The sequence below is a fragment of the Balaenoptera ricei genome, chromosome 3, assembly GCF_028023285.1.
Source record: "Balaenoptera ricei isolate mBalRic1 chromosome 3, mBalRic1.hap2, whole genome shotgun sequence".
Lineage (NCBI taxonomy): Eukaryota > Metazoa > Chordata > Mammalia > Artiodactyla > Balaenopteridae > Balaenoptera > Balaenoptera ricei.
In genome coordinates this window covers 123,398,682-123,413,149 of record NC_082641.1, presented here as the reverse complement: position 1 = coordinate 123,413,149, position 14,468 = coordinate 123,398,682, and the positions used below count along the sequence as shown (strand labels likewise).

At 46.3% G+C, this 14,468-nt stretch overlaps 1 protein-coding gene across 1 annotated transcript in view; it reads right to left on the bottom strand.

Annotated features, from left to right (window-relative positions):
* SH3RF2 (SH3 domain containing ring finger 2) overlaps positions 1-14,468 on the bottom strand; it is a 143,590-nt gene that overhangs the window by 4,843 nt on the left and 124,279 nt on the right. Inside the window, exon 10 of the mRNA XM_059917390.1 lies at positions 12,574-12,870. Coding sequence (XP_059773373.1) covers positions 12,607-12,870 — 264 coding nt within the window. The 3' untranslated portion in view covers positions 12,574-12,606. The remainder of the gene's footprint in view (positions 1-12,573; positions 12,871-14,468) is intronic.

Sequence of the window (14,468 nt, the reverse complement as noted above, 5' to 3'; positions counted from 1 at the left end):
TGAAGATGCCCAGAAGGAAGTGCAGCCAGCACTTGCAGCTGCCCCTTGTCCAGGTGAGGGCAGGCGGTTTAGATGGGCATCACAGGAGCTGGCTGCTCTCTGTGACTTTGCTGCCACTGCTTGGCTCTTGGCCCTTCTGAGTGCAAATGAAGTCCCAACTGACCATGCTGAAGGGGGACAGGAGAAAGCTAAAAGGATGATGGGAAATTGGTCCAATAACATTTAAAAAGATTTGCTTTCCTAAAAGACTCAGGCTCGGAGTTTGTCCATGAGTGAATTCCCATGAAAACCCAGTAAAACGGGAAATAAGTAGGAGAGGGAGTTTTCCATCTCCTGCCCAATGTCTTTCATTTTGGAGCCTGATTCCTTTCCTAGCCAAGGACTCCTGCTGATTTAACAGGCCAGTTTTGTCTTTGGGGAAATTTTAATGATGATCACAGACAGGTTCATTCTTTGCGGGGTGGCACAGGACAGCTGGATCTTGCAAGCAAAGTTTATGGGAAATAGCGGTTTTGGGAGTCTGACCAAAACCCCCCCTCTCCAAAGGCAGAAGCATGAATCGTGGCTACAGAGACTAAGTATACTGAAGGAGCCTGAGCTTTCAAGCAGGCAACCACATCTGGGCTAACAGCTGAGCTTCTCTGTGCTCTCAGGGCCTGCCGATGCAAGACAGGACTTACTCCTTTGCGGGCGTGCTCCACTCAGAATAACAGCAAGTAAGAGCCATGGGAGGCTCCAGGTGGCTGCTTCCTATTCCACGGGAGAAGCAGGAATGAATAGAAAGCCTGTGATTACGAGGACGCATTCTGCGTCCCATCATGACAGTAAGTTACACAGGATTTGGAGTTATGCTGTCTCCATCGTACACCCCCAAACACGGGCAGGAGTTTCAGCCTGCTATTCACAACTTTTAGCCCTAAGAAGGGAAGACACCTGTGTTAGACATAGTCTGCTTCTCCTCCTGTGCCTAAGTGGGTACCGGCACTGATGCTGGGCACCTGCCTTTGGAGATGGGTCAACCCGTTGCTATCACAGGGGGCCTGAAAATGGCTGCTTTGATCTGCACATCAGGCCTGGCATCAGCAGCTGGGGGCATATCCCTCCGAGACTGGAGGCAAGGTGATTTGAGACAACTGCTTCTGGATCTCAAGGGAGTAGTGGTGGTTTGTTAGCTCTTTAACTACCTTTATTGTGATGCAGCATTTCTGAGGGTGAGCGCAGGGACAGGGAAGTAATAAGGAAGTAACTGCCACGGGAAGGCCAGCTGCCACATGAATCTGATCTTCCAGGTTGTGCTAAATGGTGTAGAAAGAACTTCAACTCTAAGATCCACTGACATTTTAATGGACAATCAAAAATCCCATCAGTGGCAGGAGGTGTGAATTTACCTATGGCTGGCAGTTGTACAGTACTGGGTAGCAGCTCTTATCAGTCCTGTGTCTACAGGCCAGGGGTTTTAGGATTAGGCAGGTAGTAATGCTTTGTTTATTGAGCGCTCAGGGGAGAGGTCTGCTTGAAGTAGAAAACCCTGATGTCTGCAGGAAAGCTTTTGTGTCTCATCTTAAATGAGGTGGCAAGCAGCTAGCAGCAGCCACTGGAGTCCGATTGCCTGGGTTTATTCCCAAGCTCCACCAAGTCCCAGCTGTATGACCCCATGGAAACTATTTACTCTCTCTAGGTCTTAGTTTCTTTACCTGTAAAATGGGCATAGTAATAGTATTTACTTTGTATGGTTGTAGTGAGATTTTAAAATCAGTCAATATAAGTAAAGCACATAAAAGTGTCTGGCACAAGGCAGGGGGTCTGTCTATCATCGCTGGCTCAAAAGTATTACTATAAATTAAGAGACCTCTTCAAGGCTATTTATTATGTTCCTGGTTCTTGATTATCTCAAAGAATGGAAAACCCTACAGGTGGATACAGATCATTAAACTGGCTCATGGTCACACTCATTACTGGAGTTTCTTTTGCCTTAAAAACCTGAATAGAGTTCTTAAAATTTTACATCCTAATCCACAAATTGAGGACAACAATAGCTCAGTATTTACTTTATATGATTGTCATGAGAGGGCCTCTATTATTCTTCCTATTATATAGATGAGAAAATTGAGACTCAGAGAGGTGAAGTGACTTGCCCAAAGTCACACAGTGAGTCACACTTGAGGTACAATGGGTGTTCTGATTCTATAGCCTGGGCTCTCCACTGCTAGGCCAGAGAAAGGTGAGCGGAAGAGAATGAAGGAGGTGGGGGGGGTGGGGAGGAGGAGGGAGGGAGGGAAGGGGAGAGGGAGACTCGCAACTAATAATAATATTCTCGGAATGAGTAAGTGGGCGTGGGAATTCAATACATATATCCTAATGATAACAAAGCAGATGACGTTTTATGCCTTGTCTACATAATTCGAAACAACCATTTTGACTGCTTAGAAAAATGAGATTGCTTTTTGCTTGCTGCAGAGTCATGGCTTTAAAGAGCTGTGAGGGCCAGTCCCTTTGGAAGGTGAGTACTTAAGATCCTGCAGTCCTGGAATGCTAGTGCCTAAGCCAAGCCCCTTGTTTGAGAGGTGAAACGGGGCTGGAGAAAATGGAAGTAACTTGCCTCTAAGCTTGTGGCATCGCCCATAAGTTCATCTTTCCTGTGAAGGTCCTTCTTGGCAGGAAAAAGAGGATTCATTTATTCTCCAATTTTTCATTCAACACATATTGAATGTATGATCAAAAATGTTTGATAAATGAATGAATTTCCTTGACACTTTGAACTTGTTCCTCTTCATCTCACTATGCTGCATGCCTGATTCCTTCTCAGTCTTTAAATCTCAGTTGAAATCTCACCTCCTTGGAGAATCCTTTCCCGGCCACCCTACCCAATGTAGTGCATACCCCCCAGCCATTCTCCGTCCCACCTCTTTGTTTCCTTCATAACATCTGTCATATAGAAACAACCCTGTGTGTTTAATGGTTTACCATTTACTCCCGTTCATGAAGGCAGGAACATTACTTGCTTTGTTCACTGCTGTATCCCAACTGTATGGAACAAAACCTCACACACAGTAGATGCTCAATCAATATTTGTTGAATGAAAATGAATGAATAAATGAATGAGGTGACACTGATTTCTACCCAGGAAGAAAACATTCTGTGACTTTAAATGGAGATGGAGCGAGAGCTAGGACTTTGGCCTGGAGTCCCTTGGTCATAATGGCGTGTCCAGCAGGGGATTAACTAATCAGCACATGCATTTTCTGAATTACAAAGTGTGCCAGGGACATTTAATTTCTGTCAATTAGCACCGAGGAGGAGGGGTTGTTATCGAAATCACCAGCCAGCTGGAAGCATGTCCATGTCAGACCTATTTGCAAATCAGAATGGACATTTCATAAACCTTGTCAACCTTGTGAAGCTGCAAATAAGTCCCCAGAGAGGCAGCACCAAGGTGCTCACTGGCTGCATTCAGGGTCACAGACGACCTTAAACCTCAAACCTTCAACAGATGAGGAGGTGAGGTGATGGGGACAAGCAGAAGACAAAAGACTGATGAGGGTTATGGCATGAGATACATTTAAAAATAACTGTCATATTTCCTCAACCCTGGTGCCACTGACCAGCTGATCTGAAAAGTGAAGAGAACAAAAAAGCTGAGATTTCTAGTCTTACAGAGCCAGCCCCACTGCTTCCTTTCTGTGACCTTAGACAAGTGATTTATCCTCAGAGCCTCAGATCCGTTTGATCTATAAATAGGGGACAATAACACCCAACTCATGGGATTGTTGTGAATGTTACATGAGAAAAGGCATGTAAACAGTCATGATAGCTAATGTCACAGAGCATTTTCTATAAGCTGGGCACTGTGCTAATGACCTCATGCCCATTATCTCTTTTAATCCCCACCAAACCACTCAAGGAAAGCACAGTTAGAACCTGCATTTTGCAAGCAAGGGGACTAAAGTTTGGGAAGATTAAATGACTTCCCCGTGATCACACAGGGAGGAAATGCAGAGCCTGGATTTGAATCCCGGTCACCTTGACTCACTGTGCTTTTAACCACCCTGTAAATGACCCTCTAAGGGGTTAGCTCAGTCCCTGGCATTTAGTAGCTGTGTAATGAATGGTAGTTAGAAGATTCTGTTCTTATTTTAGCATTTCTCCTGATCACCTGCCTTTGTCATGACTGCAAAATTCACTGCTAGGGTCCCTTCTGCACGCCAGCATCTGGCCTGTCTGTCTCACTTAATCTTCCCAATGACTCTGTGAAGTGTTGATTGTTTTCACTCTTCAGATGAGTAAAGAAAGTCTCAGAGAGGTTAGTTAACTTGGTCCAAGGTCAGACAGCCAAGAAGTGGTGGGGCCAGGATTTGAGCCCAGGGACATATGATTCCAGAGCCCAGGTGGTTTCCTCTTCATTTCTCCATGCTGCCGTCTTTCAGAATCGGTTTTGCCTCAGTGGAGCTCTCCTGACAGCTGAAACGCTCCTTCATTACTCCCCGCTCTTGCTTCTGAGCCTAGCTCTTTCTTGTACTCCGTTTTTGAATTGTGCCTCCATTCCCACTTATGGGTAATAGCTACCATTTACTGAACACTTTGATGTACCCCGTATCACCATCAGAGCAGTACATGCATGATCTCGTTTAATCCTGCTGAGAACCCTATGAGGTGGAGGTTCTGATTCCCATTTTACAGATGAGAAAGCAGGTTTAGGGAGGTGGTGTAACTTTCTCAACTTGCTTCAGTCATTTGCCAAAGGAAACCTAACGAGTAAGTGACAAGCTGGGACGAAACCCCAGATGATTTGGTTCCAAAACCCATCACCCTAGCTATTATATTATATTGTTTCTCCATATCTTGTAAAGTTCTAGTGGATTGGGAATACAGCTAGAATAGCTACCCCCAAATCCTTGTTGATTGATGTTTTAAAATTTAGTCCTTTACTGGAGGTCTCCATGAAGAAGGTCCAAGCTATCAAATTTGCCAAATCTAAAAAGAATGTAAGCTTAAAAAAGAATTCAATTTATAAATAGAATGTGCAGGATGGAATATTTGGAAATGTGGTTCTGATATCTAAAATTCAGCCTTCCGTTCCAAACAGTATGGCACCTTCTGGCCGTCTGACTGCTCTGTCCTTTGTCATGGAAGCTGGTGCCATCTCTCTCGAGCTGTGACTGACATGTTCTCCTCAGGCAGTGTGGTCCTCCAGCTCTCTCCTAGACAGAGATGGAAAACATCTCCCAAGGAACTGGATGGGGAAGGGGTAGGGATCCAGGTACAACCCTTTGAAGGTGATATTTATTTGAATTCCTCTTTGGTCCTCCAGGCGTCTTTGCTGTCTCCTTATGTTTTGATTCACGCTTGCTTTTGCTTATTTGTGAGAGTCTCCTGACTGAAAATAGTTCTCACAATCCTCTCAGATGGTCCAGGGAGTTATTTTCATGGGAAGGACATTAGGATGGCTCTGGCCTCCAGGACACGTGCGACTGACAGCAGTCAAACTCTGACATTGCAAGTGGCCTTCATCAAGTCGGTCGGTCACCCTAGCACTGATTCTAACAGCATTAACCAAGGATACACAAAATGGCCTTTGCGAATGCATTTTGCCTTTCTCCCTGGGTCTTGGCTGGCATCCTTTTAGTCCTTACCAGGCTGCAGCTCTTGTCCATCCAGCAGTGACCCTATCTGCATAATTAGCTTGCATCTGTGGGTGTGTATTTACCCCACCCCCACCCCCAAAAGCAATTGCCTTTGAACTTCGGAAAAATACCAGCATGGAACACTGGAAGGTGTCAGCTCTCTGAGTCCTCTTGTTCCCACAGAGAAGATGAAAGTGGGGGTCATTTTGGACATCATATTCCCCTTCGTCTGGACTCTGTATCCTTTAGAGGAAGTAAACTCAAGAAGAGGGAGAGATCTAGGGAATGCAAAATAATCATTGTGTTTTGATATCAGTGATCCAGAACCACATTGCAAGCTTTGGTTCTTTTTCAAGTCGCTGGGCTGCGTCTGGCCGCCCTTGCAGCAGGCGTAGATTTGCTTTTTGGATTTCTCTGTACAGAACACTCTCAGTCACCTTCTTTCCCACCCCTACTTCTTGGATGATAAGACCCTTGTATGGGTTGGCTAAAGAGTCCTTTTGGGTTTTTCTGTAAGATGTTATGGAAGAACCTGAACGAAGTTTTTGGCCAACCCAATACTTATTCTCTGGGAGGGCTTGACCCCCTGAGTTAAACCATTCCCCCACCCCCATCTCCATCCTCATCCCTGTGGTCTCAGCAGCACACACACATTTGTGCAACCTCTCCAACCTCAACCATGTTATGTGTTTACAGTTGCTATTGAAGAAGAGGGACGTGGTGATTTAAGATTAAGGTTTGGACTTAGAGTCCTGGGTTCTAGTTCTTGTTGCCTTGGACAGGTCATTTGACCTCTGAGTCATAATTCTAATCCCTAAAATGGAATAATAGCAGTACCTGCCCTCATAGGGTTGGGTAGGATTGGATGGCATAATGCGTGTACAGTGCTTGGTACACAGTAGGTGCTCAGTAAATGGTGACAATTATTGCTGGATGAAGAATCAGTAGTCTCCCTTCCATCTCAAACTAATTATGTGACCTTAATCAAGGCATTGAAACATCCTGAGTCTCAGTTTTTTGATCTGTAGTCTGGGGACAAAAATAACTTTTCTCTGCACTCTTCACGGGATTCTTATAAGAAATTGGTGGCAGCAGCAGCAAGATCTGTTTTAGTTTCAGAAGTTGAGGACCTACTCTGGTGTTTGCAGTTGGCTACCCAGAGGCTCCAGGCAAGGCCCAGAGGAGAGCTAGCTAGAAAACCCTGTACTCAAACAATGCAGGCACAGCCACAACCCATATTTTCTCTATTCAGGAGCAACAAGGTCTCCTAAAACAGCTGTACTTGGAAGAATTCTTGTAAAAACCCCTTTAAACTCAAACTTCTCAAAACCAGACATGCTGGTGCATCAAAATCTCAATTCCCAGCAATGAATCAAAGCTTTAGAGTCCCAGTGACAGAAGCCAGATGGGAGTTCAAATATTCAGGCAGGGTATCTATGGCCCCAGGCTGCAATATTTGCTTTGACTAGTGCTTACTGAGTACCTCTATGAGCTGCACTCAGAGTTCCATATGGTACATGAGCGGGAAATTTACAAGGGAGTGATAGGCATGGAATTCAGGATAGTGGTTGTGAAGGAAGTGGGGAGGTGGGGAAGGAAGGAATGGGACTGGGAGAAGCACACAGCAGGTTTCAATTATTTTTTAAAAAGCTAGGTGGTAGGTATATGGTTATTGGTTTTATGATCCTATATATTTCTATAGAACATTTAATTATAAAAGGGGAGAAAAGCAGAAAGGAGCCCCAAATCCAGAAAAAAGTAATAAGAAACAACATTCTGTGAAGGCCATATGTATTTTTATCTATCCTGGTAACTACTTTACTCCTGTTGCTTCTCATAGAGCCTGGTCCAGAGTACGTGATGAATTAACTGTTGTTGAATGAATGGATGGATGGATGGATGGTTGGATGGGTGAATCTAATGCTCCTCCATCCCATCATCTTTGATCCCACCTCTGCTGCATTCCATTTGTCAAAGTATAGGTCAATAGGCAGAAGGACCTCCTGGGAACATTTTGTTTCTGCTCTGGTCTAGGACACAATACTATGGCCTGGCCAAGAGCAGGTGGCTTTGATCATCATTTAACATTGCTCTATTTCAAGCAAAACGTCCTTGTGAGATCTATCCTCAGGGACACCAACCTGCTGCAGGGGTCTCTGGAGTTAACTCCTCTGGCTTAGTCTTGCCTGCCAAACACATTCCCCTAGGTGACTGCCTTTCAGGCTCACCTAAGAGGTTTCTGTAAGTGCTAACACTCCTTTCAATCAGCCCAAGGGGGAACTGGAGTCTTTACTCTCAAGACTAAGCAAGAGAAGCATCAGTGGCAGCAGCTGCTGCCCCAGGAGAGCCCAGCTTGTTAAGCACTTGCTCCCAGCTGGAGAGGCTTGAGAGGCCCTCGTTATTCTACCTGCTTCAGCTTCTCACTTCCTAGGAAGGGAGTCAGAGGCTGTGGGGCTGCCTGTGTGAATAGGGGCTGGGGAGAGGATCAAGATGGAGGCCTGCTCATCTTATTGAAGCAAATTATGTGCTTCCATACCTGCCAACATGATGCCAGAGGAGCTGGGAAGCTGAAGTGCATTACTTATGCCTATGAAACTCTTAGCCGAAAAAGGTAGGTGAATAGGCATGGAAATGCTCATCCTCCAAGTCAGCTGCTTTCCTAAGCTAGGGGCCTGATGAAGGTGCTTGTCGGGGGATGAACGGTGGCCAGGATGGGGGTTGGGAAGAGTGTCAGGTTTGACAGCAGTGCTCTCAACCTCTGGGCCTTATTCTGTATAATAGGGTAACAGCCAAGATATTTAATAATCAGTATGGCATAGCACTAGCCAATCAGCATGTAGAAGGGCTTTATTGCTGGAGGTCTCAGCTGCAGCTGGCCTTAGCTTTTTAGCTGTTGGATGGGAGAGCGATGGGGAGGACGACATGGAGAAAGGGCCAGGGTGTGGGAGCGGGGAGAGGTCTTGGGGAGCTCAGAGCATCTGCTATTCACCGATCAGTACAGGACGATTTCAATATATTAACAACCAGCGAGGCCCTACTCCTGCTGAATGTCAGATCCAAATGTCAGCTTTGCTGTACCACATGAGAAAGGTGAATTTGGTTCTCATACTTTATGTGCCTCAGGATCACTTGGGAAGCTTGTTGAAAGCACAGATGCCTAGTCCCCACCTCAAAACTACTGAGCGACACCCTGTTGGGCCCTGGCTCGGCCCGCTATGCTCCTGAGACCTGTGTGCCTGGATCGGTGGATGTCTAAGGATCCAGCTCTAACTTTCAAGGGGTTTATGAGGCCTCTGGGAGATGAAGTCAAGCACACGGTCTCTAGGGGAACACGCCCACTTCAGGTGCAGGTCGTCTGAGTGAGTGAAGCAGGCTACTGGGGCTGCGGGGCAAATTGACGAGTGCATGTCCATTTCACGGCAGTTGCAGCCCCACCAGATGGCTGCCAGTCGGGAGCACGGGCCTGGTGTGGACGGACCTTCCGAATTGTCAAGGGAAGCTGGAAGTCAGTGAGTCAACTCTGCATCTCACCAAGTCACAGGTAGGGCGTTGCTTTAAACTCTTCCTGCTCCAAAAGCTCTGTCTGTGGGAGGGGGAAGGGTGGAGGAGGTGCAGCTGGTCCCACGCGAGAAGGGAAGGAGACAAGTTTTAAGTGAGGACCTTGATGCTGCTCAAGTCAAGTGCGACTCCAACATTTCCTTAGGTGTGGCCCTCAGAGTCTGTCCTCAGCTGGCTGCGCCCCTCCTTCACCTCTCAGATGTCCCCCCTGCTCTCTGCCCCCGCCCCTGGGAAGAGCCTGCCCTCCGCAGCTTTCCTAGCACTGAGGTGTCAGGTCTGATCACGGGGTGAAGGGGCACCTCTTCTAGGGACTCTTGAGTCTTAGCTGAGGGGATGGAGCTCTCACAGGATGGAATATCTGGCTTCAGACGTGAGGTGCTGGGGATCCAACTGGGATCCCGGGAATGTTCCACAAAGAAGTAGATTCCTCTGTACTTAGGTACAAGAGAACTTGGCTTGATTGCTACATTTAAACCCATTGCCAAATGCTTCCTTCCCTGCTTGGGCACCCTTTCTCGCACCCCTTTGTCTGCCTGACTCTTTCTTGTCCTTCAGGACTCAGACTGTGTCGTGACCTCCATGAGTAGGCTACTTGGTCTCCTTTTAGCACCACAGCCCTGGTCAGGCCCTTGTTTTAGACTTTCTCACCTGGAATTTCGATGGCCTGCTTCCTTAAGAACATTCAAGGCTAACATTTATCAGGTGTTCACTATGTGCCAGCACGGTTCCAGTCACTTTATTACCTCAGTTAACCCTTACAGTAGCCCAGTGAGGTTGGCTCTATTATCGTTCCTATTTAAGAAGACAAGGCTCAGACAGGTTAAGTAACTTGCCCAGCATCACATAGCTAGCACGTGGTAAATGAAGATTTGGACCCCGTCTTTGTGCAGCAGAGCCTGCAACTGTAACCACTGCATTATGCCACCTCCTTGCAGTTTGAAGTCAGTGGCCTGACATCAAGGATGGTCTCTTGGTTCATGTAGCATAGTCCCAAGTTAGGCTCTGAAGTTAGATAGCCTGAACTCAGGGTGAGGGCAGCTATCAAACTCGCTATGTCATTGTCTGTGGTTACCCTTCAAGCCTCAGTTTCCTTGGCTCTATAATGGGGACAATTGTACTTGCCTTATAAGGTTATGGTGGACGTTATAGGAGGGGATGTATCTCTTGTTCTCATTGCAGTACCCAGCTCATAGAAATATCTGAAACATGGTGGTGGAATAAATGATGGGCAGTGCCCAGTGAATTCAACTTGTACTGCCCCTTTCAAATCCTCATATGTCTCTGCAGAGATGGGATTTGGTTTGGGAGGGAGTGAGTCTGATGCTGGGCATGGGGGAAGAAGGCTGGATGGAATGGGGATGGCCAGCCTCTGGTGTTGTTTACATTTCTCAGAGAGGTTACTCTATAGAGATCGTGGACAATGGGAAGAATATTCCGTTTCATTTGGAGGGTATGGATTGTATCTTCATTACGCCCAAACAACCTGCTTTTCAGCCACAACAGTTAAAAATTAACTGACTCCATTTCTACTGAGGCCCAGACTAAATGTTTGGTTGGCTGGGCATGCCATGTATCTGCCACTCTGGGTGGAGATTGCTAAACTCATTAACTCACCGAGAGTGCTTTTCAGGGTAAATACGAGGTGTAAGTACTCATATTTTGACAAATCATACAATGCCTCCCTGTCTTTATGACTTTTCCCCATTTCTCCATCTGGATTACTATATTCAGCTCATTGAGTCATGCAGTTGGGCCTGACGATTTTGTGGAATAGACATGGGTCACTATCACACAGAAACACCAGGGCATGTGACCACATTGGCTCTACCAACCCCAAAGGTCTGACACAGGTGCAGTATTCCTTGGCAGGATTATGGTTTTGTTTTTGTTTTTTTAAGGTCTGGAAAAGTCTTGACAATTCAATTTGCCAAGTGTGTGGTTGCTACGTAAAATATGGATGTTTTTAATCCCAGGATCTTCAAGAACTGTCCAGGGAGAAGGTCTAATTAGACCTGCCTTTTTTTTTTTTTTAATGACATCCAGGCTTAGTAGCAAATGATATTTATGCACTAAAGTGCCCACATTGATGGGCATGCAATAAATGTTAAATTACAACAATTAAGTTAAATGAGAATTAATGATTTGTCTTACAGCATTGCCTCCACTCCCTGGGATGCTCTTTTACCCCTGTTTATAAGGCTTTGCCTGGCTGGTCCTGCTCACTTCAGCCCCATCTTAGTGGGGTCACCTACTTTTGCAGATTCCATCCTTCTTTCCCCACCTGTCAAGAATGTCAAGGCTGCTCTCCTACTCTTTTATCTTCTTCCTGGACACTTCCCCTAATCCTCTTTCTTTCTCACTCTCATCACCTCCCCTCTCTCTCCTCCATATTTTCTTCACTCTCCCTCTTTCTCCTCCTTCTTACCCACTTTTCCTCTCCAACCTTATTTGTCCAGTCCCTTTTTTATAGAAACTTTCCTCTAGAAGGCACCCTCACCCCAGCCATGGATTGGCATCTTCTCAATGACACTGTTGCCTTATTCTGCAACCTGGTGAAACAGCTAGTCTGCCCCAAATAGAAGAAATCAGTGAAAGTAAAGACTGTTGCAATGCAAACAGAATGTATATCTAAACTCAGACCCCTTACTAAGTTGTTTCTAAGCATGCTGTGTTTTCTTGGGGAAGTCAGACTAGAGCCAGGATGAATGAATTGTCCGTAACACCATATAAGACCCTCTCCACAAGTAGGTGATTCCTGCTTATCTATCGTGTAGGATTATATGTGGGCAAACAGATTGAGAAGCTTAAAGTATGACAATAGTCAGCTTTCTCTCTGACCTTGTTTGGAGCAAAGCCAGGAAGCTGACTCTCTTTGGTTTAGAGGGTTCTTGGAATGTTCAAAGTATCCGTCTCACACCCTTCCCAGAAATTCTCCCTTGGCAGCCAGGATTATGACTTGATGGAGGGACAAAGATATGGGGGCTACTAGTGGCTGGTGTCTAGGTCCCAGAAGATGGCAGAAGCTGTTCTAAGATGTTGGGGCCAAAGAAGTAACGCCAGCCTTCCACCATTGTGACCCACCTGGCTGAAGCCCCTTTTATAACATCATAGAGATTCTACACAGAACCCAGAGGATGAGAGGCTGCACACTCCACGCTGGGGAATAGAGTGGGCAGGATGAGCTCCCATTCCTTGGTCTGGGTAGTGGCCTTGCTACATTGAATCATTACGTTTGGAAGGTCACCTAGTCTATCTTCCCAGCCAGGGCAGGAATCCCCACTCCCACCTGTCCTTTCCTGGAGGTAAAGTGGGCAGAACAAGGACCCATGCTCGAGTCCCCAAAGAATGGCAGGACGCCCTCAGTGGAGGCATACTGTATTTAAATGCAATTCACCTCTTTGGGGTCTAGGAAAAGCCACCTGTAGATTCATTTGCTGGGAAACACGGTCTGCGTGGCCGAGGCAGTGGGCGCTGGGGTCATGGTTTTGCTAAAAGTTGACTTCCTCCGGAGGTCTGTCTGCTGTCCAGAATGGCAGCCGCTTCGGTGGGCGAATAGGACGGTCATCTCTGGGCCCAAGGGGGCTGCTTCAGGCTGGGACCCCTTCGGGGTGGCTGCTTGTTCAGGCTTCCCAGAGGTGTGATGTTTGGCGGGAGGAGGGCTGTAATTCTGAAATCTCACGGTTTTGACTTGCTGTAAGACAGAGGAGAGCAAAGGGACATAGGTGAGTGGGAGACCTGTGCTATTTCCCCCTGGGACTTGGTTCATGCTGTTTCTCTACACTCGTCCCTTCCTGGAATGCCTCATTCACGTGTTCATCCAGCAAATACTTGTGTCTGTCATGAGTGTCGACCATGCCTCACCACTCTATCAGGTGCTGTGAAGCCAAGAGTGAACAAAACCGCCCTGACAAATGACAGTGATAGCCAGTGCCACCACGGGGGAAGCAGAAGATGCTGAGGAATGCGGAGGAGTATCCAACTGAAGCTGGAACGGGGCTTGTCGGAGAAGGCCTCTTAGAGGCAGAGTTATTTCAGTCGAGAACTGAAGAACGACTGGGAATTAGCCACTAGAAATAGGGGGGACAACCACCTACCTGAGAATAGGGTCCTTCCCCTCCCCTCTCTCCTTTCCACCTGCCAGTAAGGCCTCCCCATCCAGACAGTTCCTTCATAAATCCTCAGAGCAGAGGTAGCCAACTGGACACTGCTGACTGAATATAGTCTGCACAAAGTCTGGGAGTTTGATTTAGTGGCTAACACATAAAAATTGGGAGATGCATATAAAAATCAGCATTTTATATGTCCCTTAAGATAATCAAAGTGCAGGCACACTGGGGCCTGTGCCCCATTCTGGCAGCAATTGGCTGGAGCTGATTAGCAGGCCCCGCTTTATGTGGGAGTCAATGATCTGATGTTTGCATAAGCCCTTCCCCTCTCCCTTCTTTCCTAGCCTGTTATAGATCTTGTATATTAGGTTTTACTTTGGCCATTCCCTGTCTTAGAGGTTAATAAAGTGTTCTGTGCTACTGCTCAGAAATCTTTTTTTTTTTTCTGTGAAATTCAATCCCAGTGTCTTGGGATTGAAAGGTGAGTGGGAGACCAAATGTCTTCCAAATGAAGACATCCAAATGTCTTCATACTTTTGACCCTTACCATGTCCAGCAGAGGTCTGGGCGCTTACTAAACACAGTTTGAGGGCTGCATCTAATGGCTTGGGGGCAATTGACAAGTGGGGTCTGGGAAACTTTGAATTATTTGAATACCGTAATTCAGAAGAAGAACTCTCAACATTTATATCAGTTAACACTAGCTTTTTCCAAATGCCTTTCCCTGCAAGCTTATAGCTTAACATTAAGAGCATGAGTTTTTGTGTCAGATCTCGATTCTACTCCAGACACTCATGTGTGTCAGCTGTGTGCTTCTGGGTCATGTACTTTAACTCCATAAGCCTTCATGTCCTCATTTTTAAATGAGGATGATAATAATAATTATAGCTACATCAGAAGGTTGTTGTCAGAATTAAATGAGATAGGACATGTGAAGTACTCAGCACAGTGCCTGCTAGGTTGTTAGCATTCAGTAAATGCTTAACAAAGAGGAGGAAACCACACCATCTTTCCATTTGGAGGGAAATGGGTGATGGTAGTGATGATGGTGATGGTGGTGATGGTGGTGGTGATAGTGATAGTAATGGTGGTGGTGTGATGTTCAATACACTAAAAGATAACAGTCACCTAATTTTCTTCACGTCACCTCCTCCGTCCCTGCCTCAAGCATATTGTTGAGAAC